The 26951-nt window shown below is 41.3% G+C and overlaps 2 protein-coding genes across 2 annotated transcripts; one reads left to right on the top strand and one right to left on the bottom strand.

Annotated features, from left to right (window-relative positions):
• Positions 1–496: 496 nt before the first annotated feature.
• LOC120455795 lies at positions 497–1785 on the top strand. Its single transcript, XM_039642252.1, has 2 exons — positions 497–751; positions 1302–1785. Exons 1-2 carry the CDS (start codon positions 506–508, stop codon positions 1611–1613), a joined length of 558 nt encoding a protein of 185 aa, XP_039498186.1. The 5' UTR covers positions 497–505; the 3' UTR covers positions 1614–1785.
• Positions 1786–5766: 3981 nt separating this feature from the next.
• LOC120456252 lies at positions 5767–6354 on the bottom strand. The gene has a single exon (XM_039642972.2). The coding sequence runs from the start codon at positions 6225–6227 to the stop codon at positions 6108–6110; it is 120 nt and encodes a 39-aa protein (XP_039498906.1). The 5' UTR covers positions 6228–6354; the 3' UTR covers positions 5767–6107.
• Positions 6355–26951: the final 20597 nt, after the last annotated feature.

Raw genomic sequence — 26951 nt, 5'->3', positions numbered from 1 at the left:
TTTACATGTCTCAATAGAGTGTTAAGAGATTAGTTGGCATGAAATATTTACAGAATTTCCACGGAAAATTTGAGCAGACAGCGGATCAATTGTTTGGCGCAAAGGTGAAAAGGGGTTTCGAAGGAAGGCAAATACCAAATATACAACCTCAACTGAGCAATAAATGATGATCTATATCTATATACTCGTATTTAAAACATTGTATTAACGAGCCGAGTAGCAGTAAGGTCACCTAAATGGTGTTTACACATATAACACAACTATTACGAGGTATGTTCATAAACTTGCTACGGCCTTGTAGCTACATTTTTGCGATGCACGAGATGACAACCACAATTGAAGCTCATAAAAATGACGGCTAAAAGATACAACCAGATAAGCGCACACATAATAGGATTCAAACATCGATATGGCGTGCGAGTTGGGATTGCACAAGTACATTGTAGATCTATATATATTTGGAGATTTACCCGATCGGCCGACATTGTAGTGACAGTAGAGCAGCATGGCAGGGCACCGTTCCAGAATGGGTGCACTTACTCTAGTGCTATCGATACTTCTGGTTGTCGCTGGTTGTCGAGCGGAGAAACCCTACAGCGTGGAGCTGAACACCTTTACGATGGACGACACCATTGAAAATCAGGAGAATTGGGTGGACTGGGGCACGCTGAGTATGAAAAAGGTCTCACGCAATCAGTTTGTGGTCAACGGGGACTTTGAGTTCAAACTCAATATGGCCGATGAGCAGCAGGTAAGTGCAATGTCTCTTTGCAATATCAATTCGTTAATATCAATCGTTAATATCAATCGTTAATGTCAATCGTTAAGATCAGTCGTTAATATCAATCGTCAAGATCAATCGTTAAGATCAATCGTTAATATCAAACGTTAATGTCAATCGTTAATATCAATCGATATTATCAATCGTTAAGATCAATCGTTAATATCAATCGTCAAGATCAATCGTTAAGATCAATCGTTAATATCAAACGTTAATGTCAATCGTTAATGTCAATCGTTAAGATCAATCGTTAATATCAATCGTTAATGTCAATCGTTATTATCAATCGTTAATATCAATCGTTAATATCAATCGTTATTATCAATCGTTAAGATAAATCGTTAATATCAATCGTTCATATAAATCGTTATTATCAATCGTTAATATCAATAATTAATATCAATCGTTATTATCAATCGTTAATATCAATCGTTAATATCAATCGTTAATATCAATCGTTAATATCACTCGTTAATATCAATCGTTATTATCAATCGTTAATATCTTATATTTTTTACAGATTGTTCTAATGGTGTATGTCTACGATTCCAATGCCAATCAGAGGGGTTCGATGGTGATGGCTGTTAAGAAACCGTTTTGTCAGTTCATCAAAGAAGACGAGGACTCGTATCCGAGTATACAAAAGTCCTCCAATCTACCGGACCAGGATACATGTCCATTTCCCAAAGGCAAATACACCATCGACAACTACGAAATGGAGACCAATTTCCTGCCGGACAATGCACCCAAAGGCGACTACCTATTGCAGTTATCCTTGCTGGATCGTGATATTCCTGTGGCTGGACTTGTGGCTACTGTCACCCTCACTTAGGCGCATCTAAACTAGTGTGTGTGTGTTTTTTTTTTTTTTCGTATTTTTTATATTTAGTGTTTTAGTTTTTTTGACATGTTCCGGGTGGATCCATATGACACGACAAGCGTTCTTCTGCATATTTAAGTTTACTCCTACTCTTGAATATCAATATAAATGACCTCACTTTCAAAGACCATACGACCATATTACGATTTTCTGGGAATAAGAATGGATTGGGAGGGAGTTGGCATTCATCAAGTGCAATACGCTTAAAATGGCAAACACAAATCGGATTGCACCGCAGAGTTTCAGCTTCAACACCTCAACTAATTGAAATTTCTGCAATATCCCGTTGAGTGTGCGTTGCATGTGTCTCATTGGCAACGCCCCATTCTGTTATTTTGCCACTCAAAGGCAAAGGCTCTTCAGCATAAATATAATGATATGTGCGGCACTTTTTTTTTTTTTGCTTAAAAATGATTATCTTCGCATTACAGTCCATTGATTCCACTTAAGCACCGCTAGAATGGCACCACATGCTGGGTGGTTTTTTTGTTGGGTGGGAAGGTGGGTAGGTGGTCGGCTTTTCACACACATGCGACACTTAATTAACAAATATGCATTACAAACACCCGCAACGAACAGCAATTGGTTGGTCATGTCATCCCAGTATCCCTCGGTATCAAATATCTAGTACCCACCCGTTCCCCCCCCCCCCCCCCCCCCCCCCCCCCCCAAAAAAAAGAAGCCAGCTTAACCCTTTATTTGCCACGCCCCAGCAGAAAGACCCAGGAGTCCACAAATGATAACCCCTTCGCAAAAACGGGGGCCTTTTTCACGCAGGGTTGGCATGTGTTTAATTGAAAAATCATATGCAGCGCGCATAATTATGTTTATTGCAATAATCCGATGCAAATTTGCAAAAACTCAAACTGACACAATCACCGAAATGCTTTAGACCCCGGGAAAAACCCCAGCAGTGGCGTAGTGTCAAAATGTCAAAGGGGAAAGTGCAGCAAGGTATAACAGGTTGTGGCAACTTATAAGAGGAAAGTGCAGCAAGGCATAAAAGGTTGTGGTAACTTATAAGAGAAAAGTGCAGCAAGGTATATAAGGTTGTGGCAACTTATAAGAGAAAAGTGCAGCAAGGTATAAACGATTGTGGCAACTTATAAGAAAAAAGCATTGAAAAAGTGGTTAAATACTGCAATATGCCTATGAACAATTGATTTTGCTGTGAGCAAGAGCTTTCAATTGCTTGGCAGAGTTGCTCCCCCGTTGGAAATTACCCAACTACGCCACTGTCCAAAACCCCACAGCCGTTGCACTGGGCAACCCCCCTGATTTCCAACCCCATGCAACCGGTTGCTGTTGCAGCGACGCCCTTGCGCTTTTGTGCAACTGCAACTGCCTGGTGATTTGTGTTTATATCTGCATCTGTATTTGTATCTCTATCTGTATCTGTACGTGTATGTGTAGTTGTTGCATCCGCCATCCATAACCGTATTCGTATCTGTATCTGTATCTATATATGTATATATTGCTACGGTTGTATCTGCATCTGCAACGGTGTTGTTGTTTTTGGCTGCTGGCGCGCATTAAATTGCTCTTTAAATTGCACATTTCAACGCCTACTGATTATGACAGATAATTATGTTATCGAGTGCCGCCACACGCCGCATTCAACCCCTTGCCACCCACCCAATGCATCTTCCCTTCGCAGAAATGCTCACTTTAGCCATAAGGAATATTCATTTTAATTTATCAAGAAAAATCCATTAAAATTAGATGTAAGTTTCAATACTTTTTGGGGCCTTGTTTCTTAAGCTTTTTATTATTTTTGTAATACGTAAAAATGTACATATGTGTATACATTTTATAAACCTTCCTCTTGCGTTGCGTATTCTAAAATATATATTTATTATGTTATTTCCTTCAAGAAAACGCTTCTCTCTCCATTTTGCGAGGAGTCAAAAGCGAAGTGAACTCGGATTCAGTGAAGATGGAGATGGAGGATGGCAGCATGTGTTCGCTTTGGGGACAGGTGTACTCCCATTACAATCCACACCTTCTTGCCATTTCATTTCCGCAGGTACACATATTTTTAATCATCATTAACAATAATTCGAGAAATACTTTTAATTTTGTGTTTGCGGCTGGCTCAAGACGACATGTGGTCGCAACAGGGGCGTTGGGTTTCCAAGGGGTTTTCTTTCTTATTTCCCCCATTTTTTTTTGCCTCAATGACATTGCACTTACTGTCTTCGCCTTGAAGATTTATGAAAAAATGTGCCCACCCCCTCGGGGGAATTGTTTTCGACGCCTTTGCCCGCCTTCTGTTTCCTTCTTGTTTTCTCTTAGGTTCGCTTCGCTTTTTTTTCCATTTTTTTTTATTTTCTGGCATTTTCTTGTGTGCAATATTAATTATTATGGGCGCCCCACCAACCGCCACCCGCCACCCACCAAACGCCACACAAATAAATCATAAATTAAAAGCTGGGAAAGTGGCTGCCACACCCCCGTTCGTTCGTTCGCTTAGACAATTTTTATCATTAAACGCATTTGATAATTAAAAATTGTCATTTTTTAGCAGTCCACACCCCTCCGCCCCCCCCCGCACAACTTTGGAAAAAAATGAAAAATATTAAATTACCAAAGAGAGGGGGTTTTAGGGTATGAAGGGCATTTATCATTTTGCCAACTGTTTGTTTGATAAGGGAAAAAGCGAACCAAAAAAAAAAAAAAAACGAATGTATATATATTAATGCATACAGACATAAATAAAAATTAATTGGTGAAGAGAGAGCGCGAAGGATAAAGTGGAAGATGAAGTCACATAAATATTACTTAAAATACATTCGGAAAAGCCGAAAAGTGCCAAGCCAATCTCATCATATACCTTTTCCGGTTGCCTATTTCAAAGGTTTCATTTCATTAAGTTTTACCAGCTCTTCGATTGCCCCCCATTGCAAAAGGCAATGCGGCAAAGATATGGAATGAAAATAAAAGAAAAGAAAATAAAATAAAAAGAAAAAGAAAAGAAATAGTACAAGAAATGGAAAGCGGTGGAAAACCAATGTAGACAACCGTTAAAAGTAATGGCAAAAGTGGAAACCATTATAATTGTTGTTAAATGAACCAGATAGCGAAGGCAGACGGAAGTGGAGCGGGGAAAATGCGGAAAAGCTCACGGCAAATGTGTTTTCAATTGATGGAAACCCGTTCAATTGGCGAGGTTTCCTCCGCCGGCGAAAATACATAGCAACAAAAGTAAACTGTTGGCAAGGATGCGGGAAAATGTATCCTGAACCGATATAAACGTGAAAATGTATTTCCATGCGTAGTTTAAGAAAGGAAAATAAATCTAGTGTGTGTTTGCAAGTACTTGTATGTATGTAGTAAAATTTATGTGGATATTCTATTAACACTATTAATCAGCAATTGTTTAGTCATTTTTCCTATATTTTTTCAACACGTTCTACAGGATATTTACCACACTCGCCTGCACCCGAAACTCTGCCGCTGGTGAAACAATTTTCCGGCCCTTGGCATCTTGGCATTTTCCGCGCTATTACCACTTTTCGAAGCAATAAAATATTATTAAAATTATACTTCGCCTGCCGCGAAAGGCACACACAAAGGCACAGACCAAGAAACTGCTGGCTGTAAATCAACGTCTCGATGACATTAAAATAAAATTTTAATGCCGCCAGCGAGAGAAGGACGGCACTAAACGGATAGAAAGAGAGGCGACGAGCGGGTATCATTTCGCTGCCGCGTTTTTGATCGAAAACTTTTGCACGTCTGTAGTTTTGTGGGTGTGTGTGTGTGTGTGTGATGTCCTGATGTTCCTGCAGGAAAGCCTCATCATTTCCACCTTGGTAACAGTGCAATGGCAAAAATTTTATTTGAATTTATCTGCTCTTCCCCCCCCCCAAAAACCAAAAAATCTGCCGCTGCTTTCGTCTGTGCGCCTTTTTCGGCTCATTTTTCTGGGGACTCGGAACTTGGGGCAAATAATTGTAAATATTTGATACACAATAAGGCAATAAAAATAAAATTGAAAATTGTTCGCTTTGTGCTACGTTGCCTTTTATTATTATCATCATCATCAGCATCAGTAGCAGCATCATCGTCATCATTCTCCCCATTTCGTCTGGGATTGTGTCGTAAAGGAAATTGATACATAAGTCATTTTTATTGGCATATTCTTTTGTGTAATTACATTGCAGGTAATTTAAATTTCCGTTTCGTGTTTTCTCCGCGGCTGCTTTTTGCATGCCAGGCCATAATTTATGCCCGATGAAAAACCTATTAAAAATTATATGTAATTTACGTAAATCGCATCGATTTTCAACTCGAGTGGCCACAAAAAAAGAAAAGAGGCAGTTCACATTTTGCGGCGATAAACCCAATACATTGCCAGCGAGAAAGTGAAAGAAACACATGCAATTTGGAAATAGGTGTAGCTTTTTTATTGCACCCGTTTTCTGGCCCCCAACATTTTCACGCTCAGTGCTCCTGGATCCTTTGGACGAGATGCTCCAGGACATTTACACAGATGCAATAGATGAAGATGATCTTGAAACAGTGCATGCTGAACTGCAGCAGGATTAGGCGATCCGTGGACATGGCTGATCGAATGTTTGAGAGCCCGAAATCGAGTAGAACTTTAATCAACGAGGAACGGCGTGCGATTTCCACATTTTTCTTCTTTGTAACGAAATTATTCTGACATTTAAGGCGAGGTGAATATGAGTTGAAGTAATGTCATTTGAAGTATAATATTTAATAAATATATATTTAATATATATACATTTAATAAATATACATTTAATATATATACATTTAATAAATATGCATTTAATAAATATAGATTTAATAAATATATATTTAATAAATATACATTTAATAAATATACATTTAATATATATACATTTAATAAATATATATTTAATATACATATGTACATTTAATAAATATATATTTAATATACATATATACATTTAATAAATATATATTTAATATAAACATACATAGATAGATTTAATAAATATACATTTAATGTATATACATTTAATAAATATGCATTTAATAAATATAAATTTAATAAATATATATTTAATATATACATATTAATTACATGTATATAAAATTGAAAAGTATAAATATCACATAATTGCTTAGCAAACAAAGCACCAAAGAGCTGCACAAAAAGGAAGAAAGTTTCACTGACTCCGCCACTTAGCCGTTCAATTTGGGGTTCCGACAATCCGCCACAATTGGCCCCCTATTTCCCCTCAGCCCCTAGCATTTTACTCTGTATTACCTATGTATGTGTGTATTTTCCCTAGCTTTTTTGGTGCAAAGTTTTTGCGGCTTTTTCAATATTTTATGAGTCAAGCTTTTGCGTTAACACCTTAAGTACGGAGGGCGTTGCGGTCGGAAGGAGGTGAAGGTGAAGTGAGCCCCTTTCTCAAAGGGAAACTGTGTGCACTGTGTGTGTGTTCGAGTGTGCGTTAGTGTGTGTGTGTGGCAGGAAATAACGCGCAAGTTGTAAGTTTTAACTAGCGAACAACTTGCGTTGGACCAAGACCCGGATTCAGGAGCCCCCCTTCTTCGTATCCTTCGGCAAAACGCCACCCATGGAAACCGCAAAATCGAGCCTGAGAAGCGGGCAAACAGGGGTTAAGGCCAGCTGAATGGAGGGGCAGGAAGGAAGAAGGATGTAAGGACGACTGTTGCGCCTGTTGAGCAAGGACGTGTTTTTGTTGTTGCCGTGGTTGCAATGAACCATCGAATATTGCACACAAGCAAACATTAGAACTTTCTCCTCACTTCATTCCCCTTTGATTTTCCGAGCACAGCGGAAAAAATTACGCACAAATATATGTATGTAATTATATATATTTATATTATAACTAGTAACGAATTCTCTTCATTATACTCTATTTTTTTAAATTAAATATTGGCATAGTTTTAGAATTAAAACTACTCAAAATTTATAGCTGCAAACATTTTAATTCGCTGTGCAGCACATTGTAGACGTCAACAGCGATTTATTTCCCAGGCAACTTAAGTACGCCGCTTCTCGGCCCGGAACAATGCCCATTCATATGGCCACGCCCACACAAACGCCCCCACAAACACAATCACCCATAGACAGTGTTAGTGGGAAATGGAGAAATCCAAGTGTGGGGCATTTTTGGCGCTCCAACTCAATGAGTCGAAATTAAACAATGCAAAAGATTAAGTGCAGATTTGGGACTTTATCTGCTTGTGCCATAAATTGGTATTTAAGGGATACCTCACAAATGTCTATAGCACACACACGCAAATATACACAGACAAATCCGGGGAATAAGAGCTTATGTGTGTGTGTGTGTGTGGGTGGCGCCTTGAAGTATGCTGCAAAGTTTGCTTTGCCAACAATAGATCACAGCACCCAAACACAACCACACTAAATTGGTTGCTTCCTTTTTGCAGGTGGCAACCCTAAAGGGAAAAACCAAATACAGCGCAAGTTTTCCCCGTTTCGTTGTTTACCAATACAGTTTACCGCTCGGTGGAAAATTTTTGGAAAGGGTGAAGAGCGCTAAAACATGCACAAGATTAATTGCAATCGGTGTTTTGGCATATGTTTTATACTTTGTCTTCGGCTTTTGCCTCAACTTCTGCCGCTCACTGTTCTCTGTGTGTTTGGGTTTTCTTTGTGCAAGAAGTTCTTTTTGGGCAAAAAGGGGAAAAGTGTTTAGAGTAGGGTTGGGCAGGTGAGTGCACTTGGCACTGGAGAAGGTAATTAAGCAACTATTTATGGGGTTTTTGGCGCAGAGACACCAAACACATGTAGTGTGCAAAGTTTCTGCGGCAAAACGGAACTGGCAAATTGCTAATGAAATTTGCACTCCAAAATGTTCAATACGAGCGCAATCGGTAAATGTTTGTAATTTATTGTGCTTTGAAATCCAATTTGCTGTGCAAATGCCATAATTTAAAAAGTAACCTAAACATATATCAAATAAGTGAGACTGCATTTTAAACAATTTACCACTCACAAAAGCCCCCTGCCAATAGTTATTTTGGCCAGATCTCTCAGCCAGATTGGCCTCTTAAATGCCGGCTCCATTGTTCCATTGTTCAGCTGGATTTTCCCAGTGCCGCCGCCACCACTGGCGTTGCTTATTCAATTTCATTTGCAGGCCAGGACCATAATTCGATTGCCTCATGTCTTAATGGCATAATCCTGGCAACAATAACAACACACATTGTTTGGGGCTTCCTTTTATCCTGTCCTCATCCTCACACACACACACACACAGACACACACATGCACACAGCAGCAGCAGCACTCATATGAACTGGCGAGCATTTTGCTCCTTTCCTCCTGGCATCAACACCATATCACTTTGATTACTTTATTATTGGTGGGCATGCACACCTTGCCAACCAGCCCACCCCCCTTCCCACCCCTTCCACATTATTTATTTTCCCCGATTTTTCCTTACTGATTATGGTACTTCCCCTTCGACAACGCCTTCAGAAATTCCCGGCATTATCCCACTTTACTTATTAGAAGCAATCATACAACGGGTCCAACCCCGTCGCAAAATACATATATATATATATATATATATTTATTAGGGAGTTGGGGGTATTTTTGGTGAAGTGTAAGAAGAGGCAGCAGCTGAAGAAGCAGCCAAGAAAAATAAATCATTTTTTCTGTTTTTGTTGTTGATTTATGCGTTTATTCGATGTCCCTCCCTCCGCAATCGCCTTTCTCCTTTTGTCTATAAATGTATCTCTGGTTTTTTGTACACTTAAATATATGTCGTTCATTGTTTTGAATATTAGCAATATTTTTTATATATACTTTATAAGCTGTTGGTTTTTAATTAATAATATTTTTATTGTTTGCTTTGGTTTTTGAAATAATGTACTTCTTTATAGTTAGTTTCGAATTTGAAGCTATATACAAGATATATTTTTTTCTGTGTACTGGCTGCACTTTAGCTCCTGTTGATAATGAGCCAAATCATTTTTCGTGAGATAAATTTCGCCTCGACTATGGCGGCATATAAGTAGCTGGAAAACTTATGTTCTGACCTGGCCCCAAACTCCGGTTCCTAAGCTAGTTACTATGCTTTTGTCTGGCAAGTCATTCAGTGGCCCTCCCCTCATCCCTTTGGCCGCCACTCGCTCACCTTGAGGAAAATGGGTGGAGGAAAATGGTGGGGGAAAATCGGGTGGAAGTTGGCGTCGACAAGTTCGAGTTTTGGTGCGCTCCTTGAAAGCGTTATAAATCATTGACATGATTAAGCGACGCGGCACGACACGACATCCTTTTGTTGTAGTTGTAGTGGTGGAATATATACACCCATACATACATCCATATTAAATGTGAGTGTGTGTGTGTGTGGAAAGTGTGGAAGGGGTTAGTGGTAAGGAGAAAGTTTTTCCACCATCCAGGGAGATGATGGGGAAAATGATAATTTAATATCGAAAATTGTTTTTATTGAGTTAATTTGTAAGTCGTTTTGGGACTGGCGTGAGTTACCAAAAGTACTTTCAATTCCGTGGGTATTTAAGCATTTAAAAAGTTAAATCAATTGAATTTAATGATCAAATGTTTAGCATTACTCACAACTTTTAAGCTTTAATGATGCGTGTTTCTCGCAGTGCTCATTAATTCAATTTCGCGTTTTATTTTAAGGTATTTTCAATATCCCAAATGGATATTGAAATTGCTCCCCTGAGCCGCATGGTAAAATCGTATAAAAATTGTGGAAAATCGTATGAAAATTGTGGAAAATCCGCGCTTTTCAAAGCAGCTGTTTCATGTCGTCGTCGTTTTATTTTTTATATATTTTTTCCAACCGGCGGCACTTGAAAATGCGATACTCATCCGCCACTTTGGCCCCGGCATCTTACATCATATTCCGTTTGCCTTTGCACTTGTGTCTCCCGCCTTTTTCCATACTCACACACAGGCCCATTTTTCCGGAGGTTTTCCCATACCAATTTTCCCTCGTTTCCTTGGCGTTCGCTCGCACATCAAACATATTTATGTGTACTTTAAGAAACTTTGCTAATATGTTAAAACTGTTCATTGACACCAAAAAATGAGCAAAAAGCGTGCCAGCGTGAAAAAGGCCAAGTAAGAAAATGAGGGAAGGGGTGTTTCAAGTGCTTTACAGAACCCTATCCCAATCCCCCCCCACCTCCCCGCACCATTTTCCTAACCCCTCTATTTGAGTTTCGCTTGCATGGCAGAGATTTTGCTCATATGTATGTGTTTGCAGTGTTGGAAAACACAAACACAAACTGTGAGCTTATTAAACGCCAGACGCCCCCTCATTTTTCAAAGGGAGGCTAAAGTGGGGGGAGGGGGGGGGGGGGGGAGTTCTAGTCAAATAGCAGAAATAGAAACAACCGGAACAAACTTTGTTTGCCGCTTCTGCAATATTAACTGTTAATTATGGCAGCCATTTTTACCCATAACCACGCCCCCTCAGCGCCCCCCGCCACGCCACCAATTTTCATCCATTTTTCGTCTGTCAATATTTGTTGAAACACTTTCTGATAGGCGAAAATGGTTTTTGAATATGCCCCAAAAAGTTGTGCAATTGCAGAAATTCACAATTGCAATTGCTACACCACCACGCTCACTATTTTATTAGAAAAGTTTCCATCAACGATCCGGACAGCTACCACCACCCCCCCCCCCCCCCCCCCCCCCCCCATAAAATGTTTGACTTTATGCGCTATTTTTTAATATTTATTATGGCTGATTGCGATTCCTCGAAAAAGCCAGTGGCAGTCAGACAAAAAGGGTGCCCCCCTTTTTTGTTTGCTTTGCGGCGGGCAAAAATGCTTAAAGAAGTGGAAAGTGGAGAATGGACAGAAAAAAAAAAAACAAAAATATTGTAAAAGTTTAGACAGAGGGATGACTGCATTCACGCATTATAATTTAAGTGAAACATAAATATTGATGTAATAAATTAATTTCTGTTAAATGGAAAAATGGCAACCGTAGTCTGGCAAGGAAAATGCCAGACTTCTGCCATACAGTCTATGTGCAGATGCCCTTCTAAATTCAAGATTTTTAAATGCTATTTTTACTTACGTTGTATTTTTTTTCGATTTACAAGATTTGTAAAACCTGATTTTTGTCCTGCAAATAAGCAGTAATATTCCTCTGTAATATCACTGTAATATTTCAATTAAATTGCTGTTCATATACTCTAGCATTCTCTCAGATCTTTTATTCCACAGCTAAATCAATATGCTGGCAAGCAAGCTTTTTTGAAATATCTGCGGGATGTCTATGTTGTTTAAAGTTCTCGCAATGAACTTGAGCTGCCTATCCACTGGGAATAATAATTCTATTTTTCGACAAAATAACAAATGAAGACCATCCTGTGGCGCCTGCAAAATTTGCCAACCCATTGTCTTTAAATGGAAAATTCAATTTCGTATTTCGCGAGACAAAATAGAGAAGGAGAAGCTGCGTTGTAGACGACATTTGATGCCGTTGCATTTGGATAATACAAAATAATACAAAAATCCAACCCCCATTGTAATGTCGCAAATCTTAGGCTGTCCTTCTCGAGATGTCGAGTGGTGACCCCGATCTCTCCTGCCGCTATTTTTCGTTAATTTGAAATTCAAATTGATTCTGTCGCTGCCCATTTTCCAATTTTTGTTTGTTTTTCCATTGGCTTCTTGGCGTGTTTCTCATTTTGTATTTTTTCTTTGCTTTTCGTACCGTCCTGAATGAAATTAATTGGTGTGAAATGCAATTATCTTCTTACAAGTGATTTCCTTCACACTGCAACCCCATATTTTCATATTTTCAAGCACTCCCCTTTGGTTTCAGCATAGTTTATAAACTATTTATGGACCGTACAACAAAAAACCTAAAGAAAAAAAAGGGTCAACTCAACTATGCAACCTCTTTTTCTGGGCACATAACTTCGATGATGTCTTCGACGTTCAACGTTCAACGTTCAACGTTCAGTTTCCGAGACAACAAAGAGTGCAGGAGAAGGTAGGAGAAAGCAGGAGAAAGCATCTTGGTTGGCCTGTGCAAAGTTTGCAATTCTTGTGGGAACACTTGATCATAAGTTGCACATTTTTCACTGATTTATTCTGGCCTTTCCTTGGTTTTTTTTCTATATTTTTTGTTACTCTGTTTTGTTCGTGGCATCATCATCTTTTGCATACTCTCTACTCCACAGCCAGGTAGATGGCAAAAATTTATAGAGTCCGCCGGAAGCGGAAACCTTGTTTCAGCTCCTTGTGCTCCTTGTGCTCCTTGTGATTCCTGTCCTTCCTGTGCCGTGCATTTCTTCATTCAACCCCTTAACCCATCATTCCCCTCACTCGTCGTTGCTGATGCCCATGTCCTCCTGCCACTCGACTTTGGCCAACAAGCACTTTTGGGCCATGAGCGATACGCCGCCTGTTAAGCGAGTGGCCAAAGTTGCCAACTTTTGCCAGCTAGATAAAGCCAGCCGAGGAATGCCAGGCATGTCATGGCATGGCCTGGCATGGGGTTAACTCGTATGTCACAACCTCTGCGGTCTCAGAGGGTTAATCCATCGATTGGTCGCTCGCTCGCTTGGAGGGATGTGGTTAGCTAGTGGAATGTCCGTCCGTTGACGACACGAAAGGTCAGCTGAAGGCAAAGAGAGTACCGGGAAAAATGCATGTTGCATGAGTGCACAGAGTGGATTAGATGTAAGGTTAAGCAGGTGAAATGTTGCTGATGAACCCACCAAACTTCCCTTTTTGGGTTATCAAATTCACCTGGTTAAGCTATCTATTTGCTGAAAGGCCAAACATTATAAAGTAGCTGGAAAATATTCCTACTTTCTGTGCGACACATACATAAATTTCAGCTAAGCTTAAAAGCTGCAAACTTATGGCAGACATTGTCAACTTATTATGCAATCTTTAGCCAAGTCCTGGGCAAATCAATTCCCTTTAGTGGCATTTTCCACATACACTTAAGTATGCACTTGCACCACCGTCTTAACCCACTAGTGCCTGGTCCCCCAAACCACTTGGTGTACGGACACAACAACCCACACGACACACCGCTGATATGCCACAAATTTGTCGTTGTCTTTGTTGTTGTTGTTGTTGCTGTTGTTGTTGTTGTTGTCTTGCTGTTTGCTGCTAAGACAAACACACCTTCGGGTGTTCTTTCAAGTGGGTGGTGTGTGGTGGTTGGCAGGTGATTTTGGGTGTCTTTTTAGAGGGTTCTGGATTCTGGATTCTGGTTTCTGGATTCTGAAGCGATACAAAGTTGAGACGAGCGGTAGATAAAAGTTAGTTTTTTGTTGACTTCAAATGCACAGCAATTCTCTCTAGCCACGCTACCTCCGCCCATCTTTTTCTGAGGCTGTCATGTGTCTTCTACACCAGCGCACACACACACACTTACGAACATACATATATACACACACACTTGAATCGTGTGAATTATTAAAATCTAATAAACCACAAGATTTTATGTTACACGAAACTCGTTCATCGTCGTCGTCGTCGCCTTTGCAGCCAAAGTTCGTGTGGTTTTCTTTGGTTACGCTATTGAACCTTAAATTAAGTTTGAACATAACTTCCGCCTCAGCCGCACACAGGCAAACACACTCACACACACACGCACTCACACACACACGCACTCTCATACTCACAGGATACCTTTTCTTGGGCTTGTTTACATAGGTAAGTTTAATTTTCCTGTAGCACACTTTTCGGCGCCCAACACGAAACATGTGCGTCCCAGCGATGCCACAATTTGACCGCCAAAAATCCAAACTAAATTCTTTTACTATCTTTTGTAAGGCTATGTGTTTTACTAGTTTCTAAATTTATTGTAGAATTTGCGCAAAAATTTTTTTTTTTTGTTTTAATAGCATATGCATAGACCTATTTACATGGCATCATTATACAAGTTTTTTCAAACCAAATCGCTAAACATTTCCACCAAGAATGTGTTCAAAAGTGGCCAAATCCAACATCACTGGTGTGCGTATGTATGTTCATAAATTTCCTTAATGTCTAAGTGTGAAAATCTTTGCCGTTCGATGGTGCTTTTCACACTTTCCGGACCTTAGCCTTAGCCCCATTGGCCCAGTGAAATCAAGCAGCAATGTGTAAACTTTCAATAGGTTCGTTAAAATTTTATGATTTTCCTGCCTGCTGGCTGGTGGCTGGTGGGGAAAACGTGTTGAAAATTGTTGAGCCACTTCCGACCCAAGTTGTTGCTTTTACACTCTGCTGTCGATGAGATTTTTAAGTATTTTCCTTGTTGTTTTTTTTTTTTTTTGGTTTTGCGGCTAACGAAAGTTTTTTGTTTTATTCTTTTTCTTATCGTTTTTTTTTTCTGCTTTGGCTTAACTTTTCCCAGCACTTTTATTGGTATTTATAGAATATTTATACGTTATGGAAACGAAGCGGAAAGTTTGAAAAGTTATTTTGGACGACCAGCTCGGGATTAAGTCCTCTTGATTGGGACTCAAGTTGCTGGTCATTTTTTGAGTGCTCGTTGATTGCCCTAACATTATCTAAGTTGCAGATCGTAACAGAGATTTTAAGATAGAAATGAGGAAAATAAATTAAAAGCGATAGGGAAACATTAAGTGCATTAAGCCTTACATTTTTCATATACATCGTACATCTTTAGCAAGTGCCATTTTGCACCCAACCCATTTGAAGTATTTCTGCCAGTTCTTTCGAAAGTTGTGAAACTTGGTGGCTGGGCTTTGACAGCTGCATGTACATACATATGTACATATGTATATGGAGTTCTCCTTTTTTTGTGTAGGAAACAGCTGATTTGCCAGTGCTTCGTCCTGCAGATCCTGCAGCTTGTCTGGCGCAAAAAGGTTAAGAGTAAAAAAATAAAGTTGAGAACAAGAACTTGCACTGCTTGCAGGTTACAGGTTACAGGTAACAGGTTACAGGTAACAGGTCACAGTTTCCAGTTTCCAGGTAAAAAGTAACATCACAAGCTGAAGCAGCTGTCAAAATGACAGTTGAAAAAACATGGTTGGTGGTTGGTGGATGGTGATGGGGTTGGGTGTACTGCTATATGTGTATAAGTTTTGCCCAGAAACTCAGGTGAGACTTTTGCTGCGCCTCTTTGAATGCAACATATTTCTGGACTTGGCAAAGCGCTGTGGCACGGGTAAGGGTTAAGGGTGTAGGGTGAAAACAGCAGGGAAAACACAAGGCAGCACAGCCAGCAGCCGTCAGTTGGTTTCAACTTTTGACTAAACTAATTATATGCGAAAAGAAATCAAAGCCCGTGTGTACTTGAGCACTTCTGCCCGTACACGCCCACAAGTGGACTCAATGTCTTTGTGCTTGCCACCATTTCCCCCACCCCATTTCCCACGCCCAACTGCCACCCAACTGCCACCCATTGCACAAGCTTTGTGCAACACCCAGTTTCGTTTGATGTGCGGCCCACAAAAGGCGATCGGCAGTTAGAGAACAACAATCGAACAAAACAAAAAAAGAACTCCTCTCCCGCACTTGACTTTTCCACAACAACAATAATAGGCGAAAACGGGGGAAAAACGCTAAGCAAAATGCGAAATGTAAAGGAGAAAAATCCAATATACAAAAGGGGAAGGAGAGAAATCCAAAATACAAAAAGTAAAGCAGGGAAATCCAAAATACAAAAAGTAAAGGAGCGAAATCCAAAATAGGAAATGTAAAGGAAAAAAATCAAAAAAAAAACCAAGCAGAGAAATCCCAAATACGAAATGTAAAGGAGAAAAAATTAAAATACAAAAAGTAAAGGAAAGAAATCCCAAATACGAAATGTAAAGGAGAAAAATCCAAAACTCAAGTGCAAAAAGCACGCATTTTCAATAAATTTCTCAAGTGTTTGACTGTTGTTGTTTCTGATTTGTTCGGATTTTCGGCACTTTGATTGTTATTTCTTTGCTCTTGAAATTATTTACTTAAGCGCAAACTTTCAAGAGTTGTTTAGGTTCGACTTCTTGTGTTTCAATTGTTCGCAGATAGGTTTAATTGTATGCAATATTCATAAATTGATTTAAGTATTAACAATAATAAAATCGCGCATATTATATTAATTTTAATACTCCGCATTGAAACGCGATGATTAGGTGTTAATGTGCTTTAGCAATTGTTCCTATTCATTCATTGTTTTTTCTACACCCCTTTTGCTAACCTTTTGTAACTAATAACCTGTTGCCCACCCACCGATTTTTGACCCCGGGCTTCTTGGGAGGCGCCTCCCCATTCTGTTGCCCCGGAAAATCCGCTTGTCGGTTTTGGACTCCAGCTCCATTTTCTCGAGTTGAACAGCAAATCAACCATGCAAATTTCTTAAGCTCACCGCAAGACGGCGCCGCCCCCTCGGAAAAGCGGGAAAACAACGCCATCCACTAGACAAAAAAGTCCGCGAGGCATGAAACAGGAAAAGCGGGAAAGCGGGAAAGTGGGAAAGTGGGAAAAGCTGAGCCAGCGAGGCGGCAAATGCGTCAACTTAATTAGCAGCGTCACGTTTTGTGGTGCAGAGCGGGGTGGGGAAGTTAAAGATTGGGCAAGCATATTGTTGAATATTGTATTTTCTTTTTTTTTTTTTTGGGAGGTTTGAGCATTTGGGTGATGCTCCCCATTTGCCGAAGAGAACACCCAAAACACCTAAACCGCCACCCCCACGATTCGGTTTCGTGCTAATTGTTGCGCCTCGCACAAAATTAATGAACTCAAGTTGTTTGCCGTTCTTTTTGGGAGGGTTTCCCTTGTTTTTCTTTCTTTTTTTTTCTCTCTCTCCTTGTTATTTTCGGGGAAAATTCCTTAACGGAAATTGATACGTTTAATGTGGCCAGCAATGGTGGGGTGGTGAAGTGGGGAAAAAGGCGTCGTCGCTGGCTGGCACTTGAATGACATAATCTAATTGAAAAGCCATTTAAGCGTGCTGCATGATAATTTTTTTTTTCCTCACTTTGCCGGGCGGTGAATGGGTCCTAACGTGATTTGAATTGATAATTTGAAAACAATTAGCTGAAAGTTTGATACCAAAGCCAGCAAGTCGAACACGTTGTAAAACCTTGTACAAAAAATAAGAAATTGGCTAATGAAATTTGTTTCATTTATGATTTGCCACAAGTGCCACCAAAACAATCAAAAATGGTTCTAATTGCAATATCATCAAAGCATTCTGAAGAAGATGGCTAATACTATTTATAAAGTGCTATGGATCATAAGTTTAGGTAGACTTTTAGTTGTGTGCGTTCTATTTTAATGAAATAACCAATTTGAACCAATAAAAATAATGAAAATTCCGTAAAAAGTGAAAATTTTAATGAAATAACCACTTTTGAACCAATAAAAATAATGAAAATTCAGTAAAAAGTGTAAATTGTAAAGCATAAAAATAATGAAAATTATTTTAAAGGTGCATATTGTAAAGCATAAAACTAATGAAAATTCTTTAAAAAGTGCGAATTGTAAAGCATAAAACTAATGAAAATTCTAAAAAAGGTGAAAATTGTAAAGCATAAAAATAATGAAAATTCTTTAAAAAGTGCGAATTGTAAAGCATAAAAATAATGAAAATTCTATAAAAAGTGTAAAATGTAATGCATTTTTGGTTGCAAATTGTAAAGCATAAAACTAATGAAAATTCTATAAAAAGTGTAAAATGTAATGCATTTTTGGTTGCAAATTGTAAAGCATAAAAATAATGAAAATTCTGTAAAAAGTGTAAAATGTAATGCATTTTTGGTTGCAAATTGTAAAGCATAAAAATAATGAAAATTCTGTAAAAAGTGTAAATTGTAATGCATTTTTGGTTGCACCCTTTTCGGCAGCTGCAACCCCCATACGAAAATCCCCGCCAATTTTCCAACTTACTCGCTTTTTTTTTGTTGTGTCATCGGTTTAATTGAAAAGTGTTGTCCCTGCTGCTTGTCAACATTTTGATTTCCAATATGTCGTCGTCCTTGCTGACCATTTGCTGTTTTGCCTGTCGCTTTTGGTGGCCCTTTTAATGAATGGCCAGTATGTGTGGTATGGTACATACATATATGGTATGGTATATGGTGGAGTGTGAATATTTTTGGCTAAAAATTTCACACGTCGCTCGCGACATATGTTGCCGCCTCCATTTTTGGTCACTGCGCCGCCCCTTTGGTTTTAACCACTTCCGCACAGCCGTCAAGTGCAGAGGTTGTCCTGTGGAAATCCCCCCCCTGAAAACTCCACCACCCGGCAATTTTATGGGCCGCATTTACCGTTAGCATATCAATAACACACACAGCGGCGTTGAACTTTCACCGGCAGGGGAATAGAAAGGGGAATCGGATTCAGATTCAAATTCAGATTCGGATTCGGATTTGGATACGGATACGAATCCAGACGGGGGACCCATAAAATATGGCAACGGGCGTCCGTCAACCTGCACGTGAATGGGAACGTGACACCAGCGACGCCTGCTAGTGAGCCCCCCCCCTCCCCTGGCCACGCCCCCTTTCACTTGCACTGAGAAAAAAAATGTATTTAATCAAAATAACATCTACTTAATAAGCATAAGCATGTGGCACTATTGCAAGTTTACTAGTTTGGTAAAGTGTTATAATTCACTAATATTTCCAGCAGCTATTCGTAGCATTTTCTCGCGGTGTAGCCACTGTTACTGTTTCATTTTGTTTGCCGCGAGTCCGCGAGCCGTTTGATTTTACATTTCATGCAAATTTTTGTTGGGCAGACGACAGGCCAAGTTCAGGGGGCGGTGCGAGGTGAGGCGGGGCAGAGTTGAACGGCAAGGACACAGGACGCAGGACACAGGACGCAGGACACAGGACGCAGGACACAGGACGCAGGTCGCTGTCGCATCATCGGAAATGAATCATTTGCTTCGTTTGTTGGCATCCGCTTGGCGCTTATTTCCGTTGCGTCTTTCCCCAAAACTCGACGTTTTGCCAATTTTCCAGCATTTTCCCAACGAATTTTTCGGGCCTAAAACCTGGCCTGTTTCCCGGTTTTGCCGGCGTTTTTCGAAGGACATGTGTGCACGGCACGCTTCCGTGACAAAACACGAACCAAAATCCAGGATCAGGTGTGAAGGTTTTGTTTATTATTTTTTCATTTGTTTTTATACCCGTTACTCGTAGAGTAAAAGGGTATACTAGATTCGTTGAAAAGTATGTAACAGGCAGAAAGAAGCTTTTCCGACCATATAAAGTATATATATTCTTGTTCAGGATCAATAGCCGAGTCGATCTGGCCATGTCCGTCTGTCCGTCCGTCTGTCCGTCCGTCTGTCCGTCCGTCTGTCCGTCCGTATGAAAGATCTCAGGAACTACAAAAGCTAGAAAGTTGAGATTAAGCATACAGACTCCAGAGACATAGAAGCAGCGCAAGTTTGTCGATTCATGTTGCCACGCCCACTCTAACGCCCACAAACCGCCCAAAACTGCCACGCCCACACTTTTGAAAAATGTTTTGATATTTTTTCATTTTTGTATTGGTCTTGTAAATTTCTATCGTTTTGCCAAAAAACATGTATTTAATCATATGAACTCCGCACCCCGGACCCCGGACCCCGCACCCCGGACCCCGGACCCAGTACCCCGGACCACGCACCCCGTACCCCGCACCCCGGACCCCGCACCCCGGACCCCGGACCCCGTACCCCGCACCCCGGACCCCGAACACCGGACCCCGCACCCCGGACCCCGTTCCCCGGACCCCGAACACCGGACCCCGTTCCCCGGACCCCGAACACCGGACCCCGCACCCCGGACCCCGCACCAAGGACCACGCACCCCGTACCCCGCACCCCGGACCCCGCACCCCGGACCCCGCACCCCGGACCCCGTTCCCCGGACCCCGAACACCGGACCCCGCACCCCGGACCCCGTACCCCGCACCCCGGACCCCGGACCCCGGACCCCGCACCCCGGACCCCGTACCCCGGACCCCGCACCCCGTACCCCGCACCCCGTACCCCGCACCCCGCACCCCGCACCCCGGACACCGCACCCCGGACCCCGCACCCGGGACCCCGGACCCCGCACCCCGTACCCCGCACCCCGCATAAAAATTGATAAAAAACAAGAGAGAACGCTATAGTCGAGTTCCCAGACTATCTGATACCCGTTACTCAGCTAGTGGAAGTGCAAAGGATAAATTTCCACACTGACAGTTTTTGGTGCGGTAGCACCCCGCTGAGTAACGGGTATCAGATAGTCGAGAAACTCGACTACAGCGTTCTCCCTTGTTTTTTTTTTTTGGAAAATCTTTGCGAAAAGTTGAAGCAGCAAATCTTTTTTCGTTTCTGAATTTCGGAATTTCTGGCAGCCAACACCTGTCCGTGAATGTGGGTAATATATATATCCACAGTGGGCTATCGGAAGTGTTGGACAGGATAGTGGCAATCCAAAAAAAAAAAAAAAGAAAAGGGGGGCCCGCATGTGTTGCAACTGGCACCAAATGGAAACCCATTACATTAACCCCTTTGGCCCCTTTACCCCTTTGGCTCTCTGCGCACTCTTTTATGTGTCTGTCCCATCCATCCATTCATCCATCCATCCATCCATCCATCTATCCATTTGTGTCCGCACTCATTTGAGTCCCGCATAAATCAATTGCACTTGTCATCAACTCAATTAATTTTTGGCAAACAAAGTGCAGTAAATCAATTGCTTTGGCAGCTGGGCCAACGGGTCATGGCATGGCCAACAGAGCTGCCCTTTCACGCCGCTCGACCAGGGCTTAACCCATTGAAACATTGCAGGGCAATAATGTTACTATATTGAATTGAATAATCTTAGTTTTATATGCTTTCAATATTATTTGCTTATTTTAGTGGTGTTCTGTAAATAGAACCTATAAACTGCAATCTGTAATGGGCTAGTAGGAAGTAGTTATAAATAATTTCAAAACTTATTAATAGCATTACAAAATGTTTGTAACGGGAAAGGAAGAAGTAGTTTCAAAAAATTTCCAAATTTTTTAATAGCATTAAAAAAAGTTGTAATGGGTTAGTAAGAAGTAGTTTCAAATAATTTCAAAACTTTTTAAGAGCATTACAAAATATTTGTAATGGATTAGAAGAAAGTAGTTTCAAATAATTTCCAAACTTTTTAATAGCATTACAAAATATTTGTAGTTTCAAATAATTTCAAAACTTTTAAGAGCATTACAAAATATTTGTAATGGATTAGAAGAAAGTAGTTTCAAATAATTTCCAAACTTTTTAATAGCACTACAAAAATTTGTAATGAGATAGGAATAATTAGTTTCAAATAAATTTTGTTTTCAAAACTTTTTAATAGCCTTACAAAATATTTACAAATTTCTGAAGCTAAATATACGCATTCATTTAACACAATTGCATAAATAAAATATTTGTGGAAATTTGGTATATTTTGACCCCCGACTATTGATGGGTTAATGCCCTTTGGCTGGACACACAGGTTTTTTTGTTTTTTTTTTGACCCATTGCTGTTTGCTTTAGTAGGTTTTGCTTTCTTTCTGCGTTTGTCATTGGCATTTTTTCGCCATTCTGGCTGCTATATTTCCCCACGCCGCCAAAATCGCAAGGATACTTCTGTTTGACTCTGTTATTTTTTTTTTGTTTTTTTTTGGATGGAGGGGGGAGAGTGGGGTTTGTTCATTTTATGAGCCGCCGCCTCGTGCATGTTGACACTGTATCAAATGGGGTTAAAAAGTGATTAAAGTAGGTTTGGCAAATGTCAACAATGTTTATACCATTGGCAGGGTCCTCGGACCTTGGTCCTTGCGTTTTTCGTCCTGTCGAGGGCTTAGGCGTGTAACTGTCGTCGGACTGCTCTTGACGTTTCGGTATGTAGTTCCCTTACCCAGTTCCCATTTCCCATTTCCCATTTCCCTTTCTTTTTTTTTTTGTTTTGATGGCACCCTTCTCGTTTGGCTACCAATTCGATTTGCAATTTTTTACACAATACGCCCATTCCACTGACCACCATCGAAATGCACACACACACAGATATGCGGCGGCATTGTCCTTTGGGGAATTTCAGGGAGTGTCAGCGGTAAATTATGCAATTTTTTATTTGCCTTTCGCCAAATTGAATTTATGCATTTGCTCTGCAAGTTAGGGTGCGGTGTCAGTGTATTAAAACGGCCAAAACGAGTATCAATTCAATGTGCTGTGCGGTATTGGCATTACTTTACCTTCGATGGCTTTAATTGATAGCCAAACTGGTTGGCTTTCCTTGAAAGCCTGCTGTTGCAAAGGATAACGCTGGCGAAAGGATAACGCTCAGGGATGACATGCGAAAGTATTTACTTAGAACATCGCCCTGTTCTGCACTTGCAGTTCCTCAGCACTTTCAACTCGAAAGCCTTTCGGTCATATGTCATGCTTGGGCAGGCGATTTATTCTCAACGAAATACTCTTAAAAATGTTGCGTACATAAAATGCAAAATGCAGAATGCAAAATGCAATGCAAAATGGGTGATGCAAAAAGCGATGTGAGTTTGTGAGCATGTGAGTGCAACCCAAAAGCCAAACAGACAGCAGGGCAAACAGCTTGGATTTTGGATTTTGGATTTCGTTGCCTTTGCCGGCTAGTTGCATATATAAATTACACACCCACATATATAAATTACCTTTTGATAAATCTCAGTCGTCGTATTCGTTTTCGGGAGGGGGTTGTGTCGAGGGGTATGAAAAACTAGAAAGCCCCAGAAAACATATAGAAAAAGCAAACGGGTTAAGTGGCGCCCAAGTTGAGTTTTGCACAGTTGAGAAATCTTTTCGAACGTAAATCAATCCGTGCAGCTACATCATCGTCCGACTGACGACGCATTTCCGGCTCTGTTCAGGTCCGCTCTTAACCCTTGGCCCCCTGTAATCCCTAACCCCTTAACCCCTTAAACCCTAACGAAAACGGAGTGCACCAATTGCTTTTCTTGATTGTTTTGTGGGCTGAAGTATGGCTGTGCATAGCTGTATAGCTAGTGCCATTGCTACTGTTGGCTGGACCAGTGCCACATATCGAAATGCAAATTCAACTTGCAGTTAGAATATCCTAGGGGCTGTGGGGGGTTAAGGCGGCGACTGCTGCTGCTGCTGCTGCGTGGGTGGGTGGATGGGTTAAGGGTCGACACAAAACAAAACTCCGCAAAACGATAACGACACTCATCATCAACCAAAGTCGGATTTTGGTATGCCTGCAACTCCGCCACCTTAACCCACTCTTGACCCCACACTTGCACCCACACTTGCACCCACATCTTCTCACATGCATTTCAGAAACGCAACAGTAAACGCAATTTTTGGCCATGGCCACAATTCGTTTACTTTCAACTGCTGGGCTGCCACTGGATGCCCAGTTGGAGTCGTAGTCGTAGTCCTTCTTCTCTTGGTTTTTGCAGCACCCGAAAAACCCAACACCCCAAATACAACTGGTAGTGCTACTTTTCCTCCTGGTTTTCCCTACTCCAGGCATCATTCCGCTTTTTGGGGTTTTTCCTCGGCACAATCATCCTCCTCAGACGTTGCTGGGTTGCATTTTCCGTTTTCGTTTACGCATCGTTTGAAATTTCTATGAATTGTAGATGCAATCGTCCAGGCCATGGGTGCTGCCTAAGACTCATGTGTTACATGTGTGCCTGAAGCCCCTTTTGGTCCATGGAAAACAAACTCACCTCCCACCTCCCACCTCCCTCCCCCTAGTCCACTGATGGGTTATGGTTCACGAACCCAACCGACCCCAAAAGTCAGTCGAGTGCATTTCACTTGCAGTGCATTTGGTAAGCTCACGACGAAGGCAAAGTTGACGATTCTCCTCCAGCTCTGGTTTTGTCGCCCGGCTTGGGTCCGTCCTCCACCATGGCAATGCAAATTGAAAACACCATTTCCCACACCCATTTTGGTTGGGATACGTGGAAATGCCACTGAAGAAGATGAAAGCCGGGGAAAGAAATGTACAGTTGGCCCCGTTGGTTGGCCAAAAGGATTAGAGTGAGAGGAAATGGAAATGGAAACTGGTACTGGTTGCTGTGCACTGGGTACTGGGTACTGGGTACTGGGTACCGGTGGCGGGGCCAATCTTTCATGACGAAACAAATATCCTCATAATTCAACAGGAAAATTGCCCCGCAGTTGGCAGACCCTGAAGGATGCACTCCGCAAAAAACCATTGATGCACAAATAAATGTAAAAATACATAAAAGTTAAGTTTTAAGGATATTAGGTGCATTGTAATCGTTGTAATAGACTAGTGCTATGTGTGAATTAACTGGTATTAAGCCACATTTTCGCCAAGTGCATGCACCGGGGTGCTAGAAGTTTTAGGGGCCTGAAACTGAGCCCGGGCCTATGAGGTTTTTCTGCGGCATCGTTTGTTACGCCTCCGGTTTTGTGGGCCAAGAGGGTGAGCTACTGAGTGGCTGAGTTTCGGTGGTCAGAGATTGGGGTGTCCACAGAGAAAAGGAGGTGGACCCGAGGCCCTTTGTTGGTTTCTGGTGATTTGCTTTGTCAGTGACAAAAATAATAACAGCCAGCCGCAGGCGAAGCCAAAGAGCTACGTTTTTCCCCCATGCCACCGGTCACCGGTTTTCTAGTCCTGTTTTCTGCTACTGCTACTGCTACTGCTACTGCCACTGATTCGGATGAGGATTCTGATTCTGATTCTGTTTCAGGCTTTGGCTTTGGCTTTGGCTATGGCTATGGCTATGGCTACCCATATGTCAAGTGCTACGGCCAGCATGTGTGGTGACCATTTTTAATTACCACAATTTGAATTTCTTGAATAACTATTTGGATAAGAATCACAGGCAGCTGAAGAAGAGGCCTAATGGATGGGGGCGACACACATCACAGTCACAATCACAGTTACAGTCACAAATGCAGTCACAATCCCAGTCACAATCACAATCACAATCCCAGTCACAATCACAATCACAGTCACACCAACAAATCCTGTTGCGTTTTGTACCTCTGCTCAAAGACAAACGCTTTCAAGCTTGCCTTCTGTCTGTCTGGCCAAAGTTGTCGCTCATAAATAATCAAGCAATTATTTTCCTGTCAATTTCAACACGGCCGCCGAAAACGCAATGCCAACGCCTAAAATGGCCAAAAAAAAAAAAAGGACGTTGAACGACGAAGGACGAACTCTCTGTTCGCAGGACTTTTGACAGAGAATGAGCGAGTGAGCAGGGAACATGCAACCCGCTGAGTCCTTCGGACACGCAACACGGCCTCAAGGAGCAATAAATTCTTTCTGGCTGCGTCGGCCAAGAAATCCAAGCACTGCTCCAAAAATTCCACCAAAAACAAAGCGCTTCAAAACTGAACAATAATAGTAAAGTCTAATAAATGAAATACAAACATATTTGGTATCTAAACTAAAAGCATAAAGTGCAGTTTCAATTTGTTGTTTACGGTGCATTGAATGCACAAAGGCATCAAGACGATGCCAAATTGCGAAGCCTTCGAGTCTGCCGGTCCGTGGCCATAGTCTGTTGATTTTGTCGAGCGGCCCAAGAAGTCCTCGGAGTCCTGGGAGTCCTGCAGGTTCTGGCTTTGAAACTTAAAGCCTTTTGTGCAGTGGTCCCCTCATCCGGTTGCGATTCGATTTCACGGCCGTATATCATTGCGATTTCAGTTACAGTGCCCCCTCTTGAATGCCAGTTGCTTCGCATAATATATATGTATATGTACGAGTATCTAGATTTCTTTGCCGTTTCTTTGCTTTTCCACGCACCGGTCGGAAGTCCTTTAGCAGATTATCTGGGCAGGCGAGTCCTGTGAATATCCCGTGAATATCCCGTGATTTGTAATTGAAGGGCGTGTTCGCTGTTCCCCAAAAAAAGAGGAAAAGCACTCGCCGCCGAATGGGGAGTTTTCGAGTGGAAATGGAAATGAAAATGAAAATGGAACTGGAACTGGGGATCCATGCGCCTGTCTAGCTGATTGCATTCCTCGAAAGGAAGTCGGAAGGGGCCATTAAGTGATGCCAATGATTAACAACGGAAGTATAGATTTGGCCCACGAGTCTGGCCCTGAAAATGCTTATAAAGCTGAAGGCACAACGAATCGATGGCCTTGGCTGGGCACTTAATGGCATTTTGCCATAAATCAAATCGCCGACTAATTGTCCAGCAATAAAGAAAACTCTGCTTAAGGAAAATCTGTTAGGAATCTGAAACAATTTTTTTTTTTGTAGACTTATAGGATAAAGTATATTATTTGTAATTAGTTTGTGGCATACTCGAAAATGTTACCCAATCGATAAAAGCTTTAATTAATTGAGCGTACATTTCCGGACTATCATCCTCTTTGCATGCCAAAAACAAACGGCTAAAATAAAACAA

The sequence above is a fragment of the Drosophila santomea genome, chromosome X, assembly GCF_016746245.2.
Source record: "Drosophila santomea strain STO CAGO 1482 chromosome X, Prin_Dsan_1.1, whole genome shotgun sequence".
In the NCBI taxonomy this organism is placed as follows: Eukaryota; Metazoa; Arthropoda; class Insecta; order Diptera; family Drosophilidae; genus Drosophila; species Drosophila santomea.
Note: the sequence above shows the minus strand (reverse complement) of the source record. Positions and strands in the feature narration are given on the sequence as shown.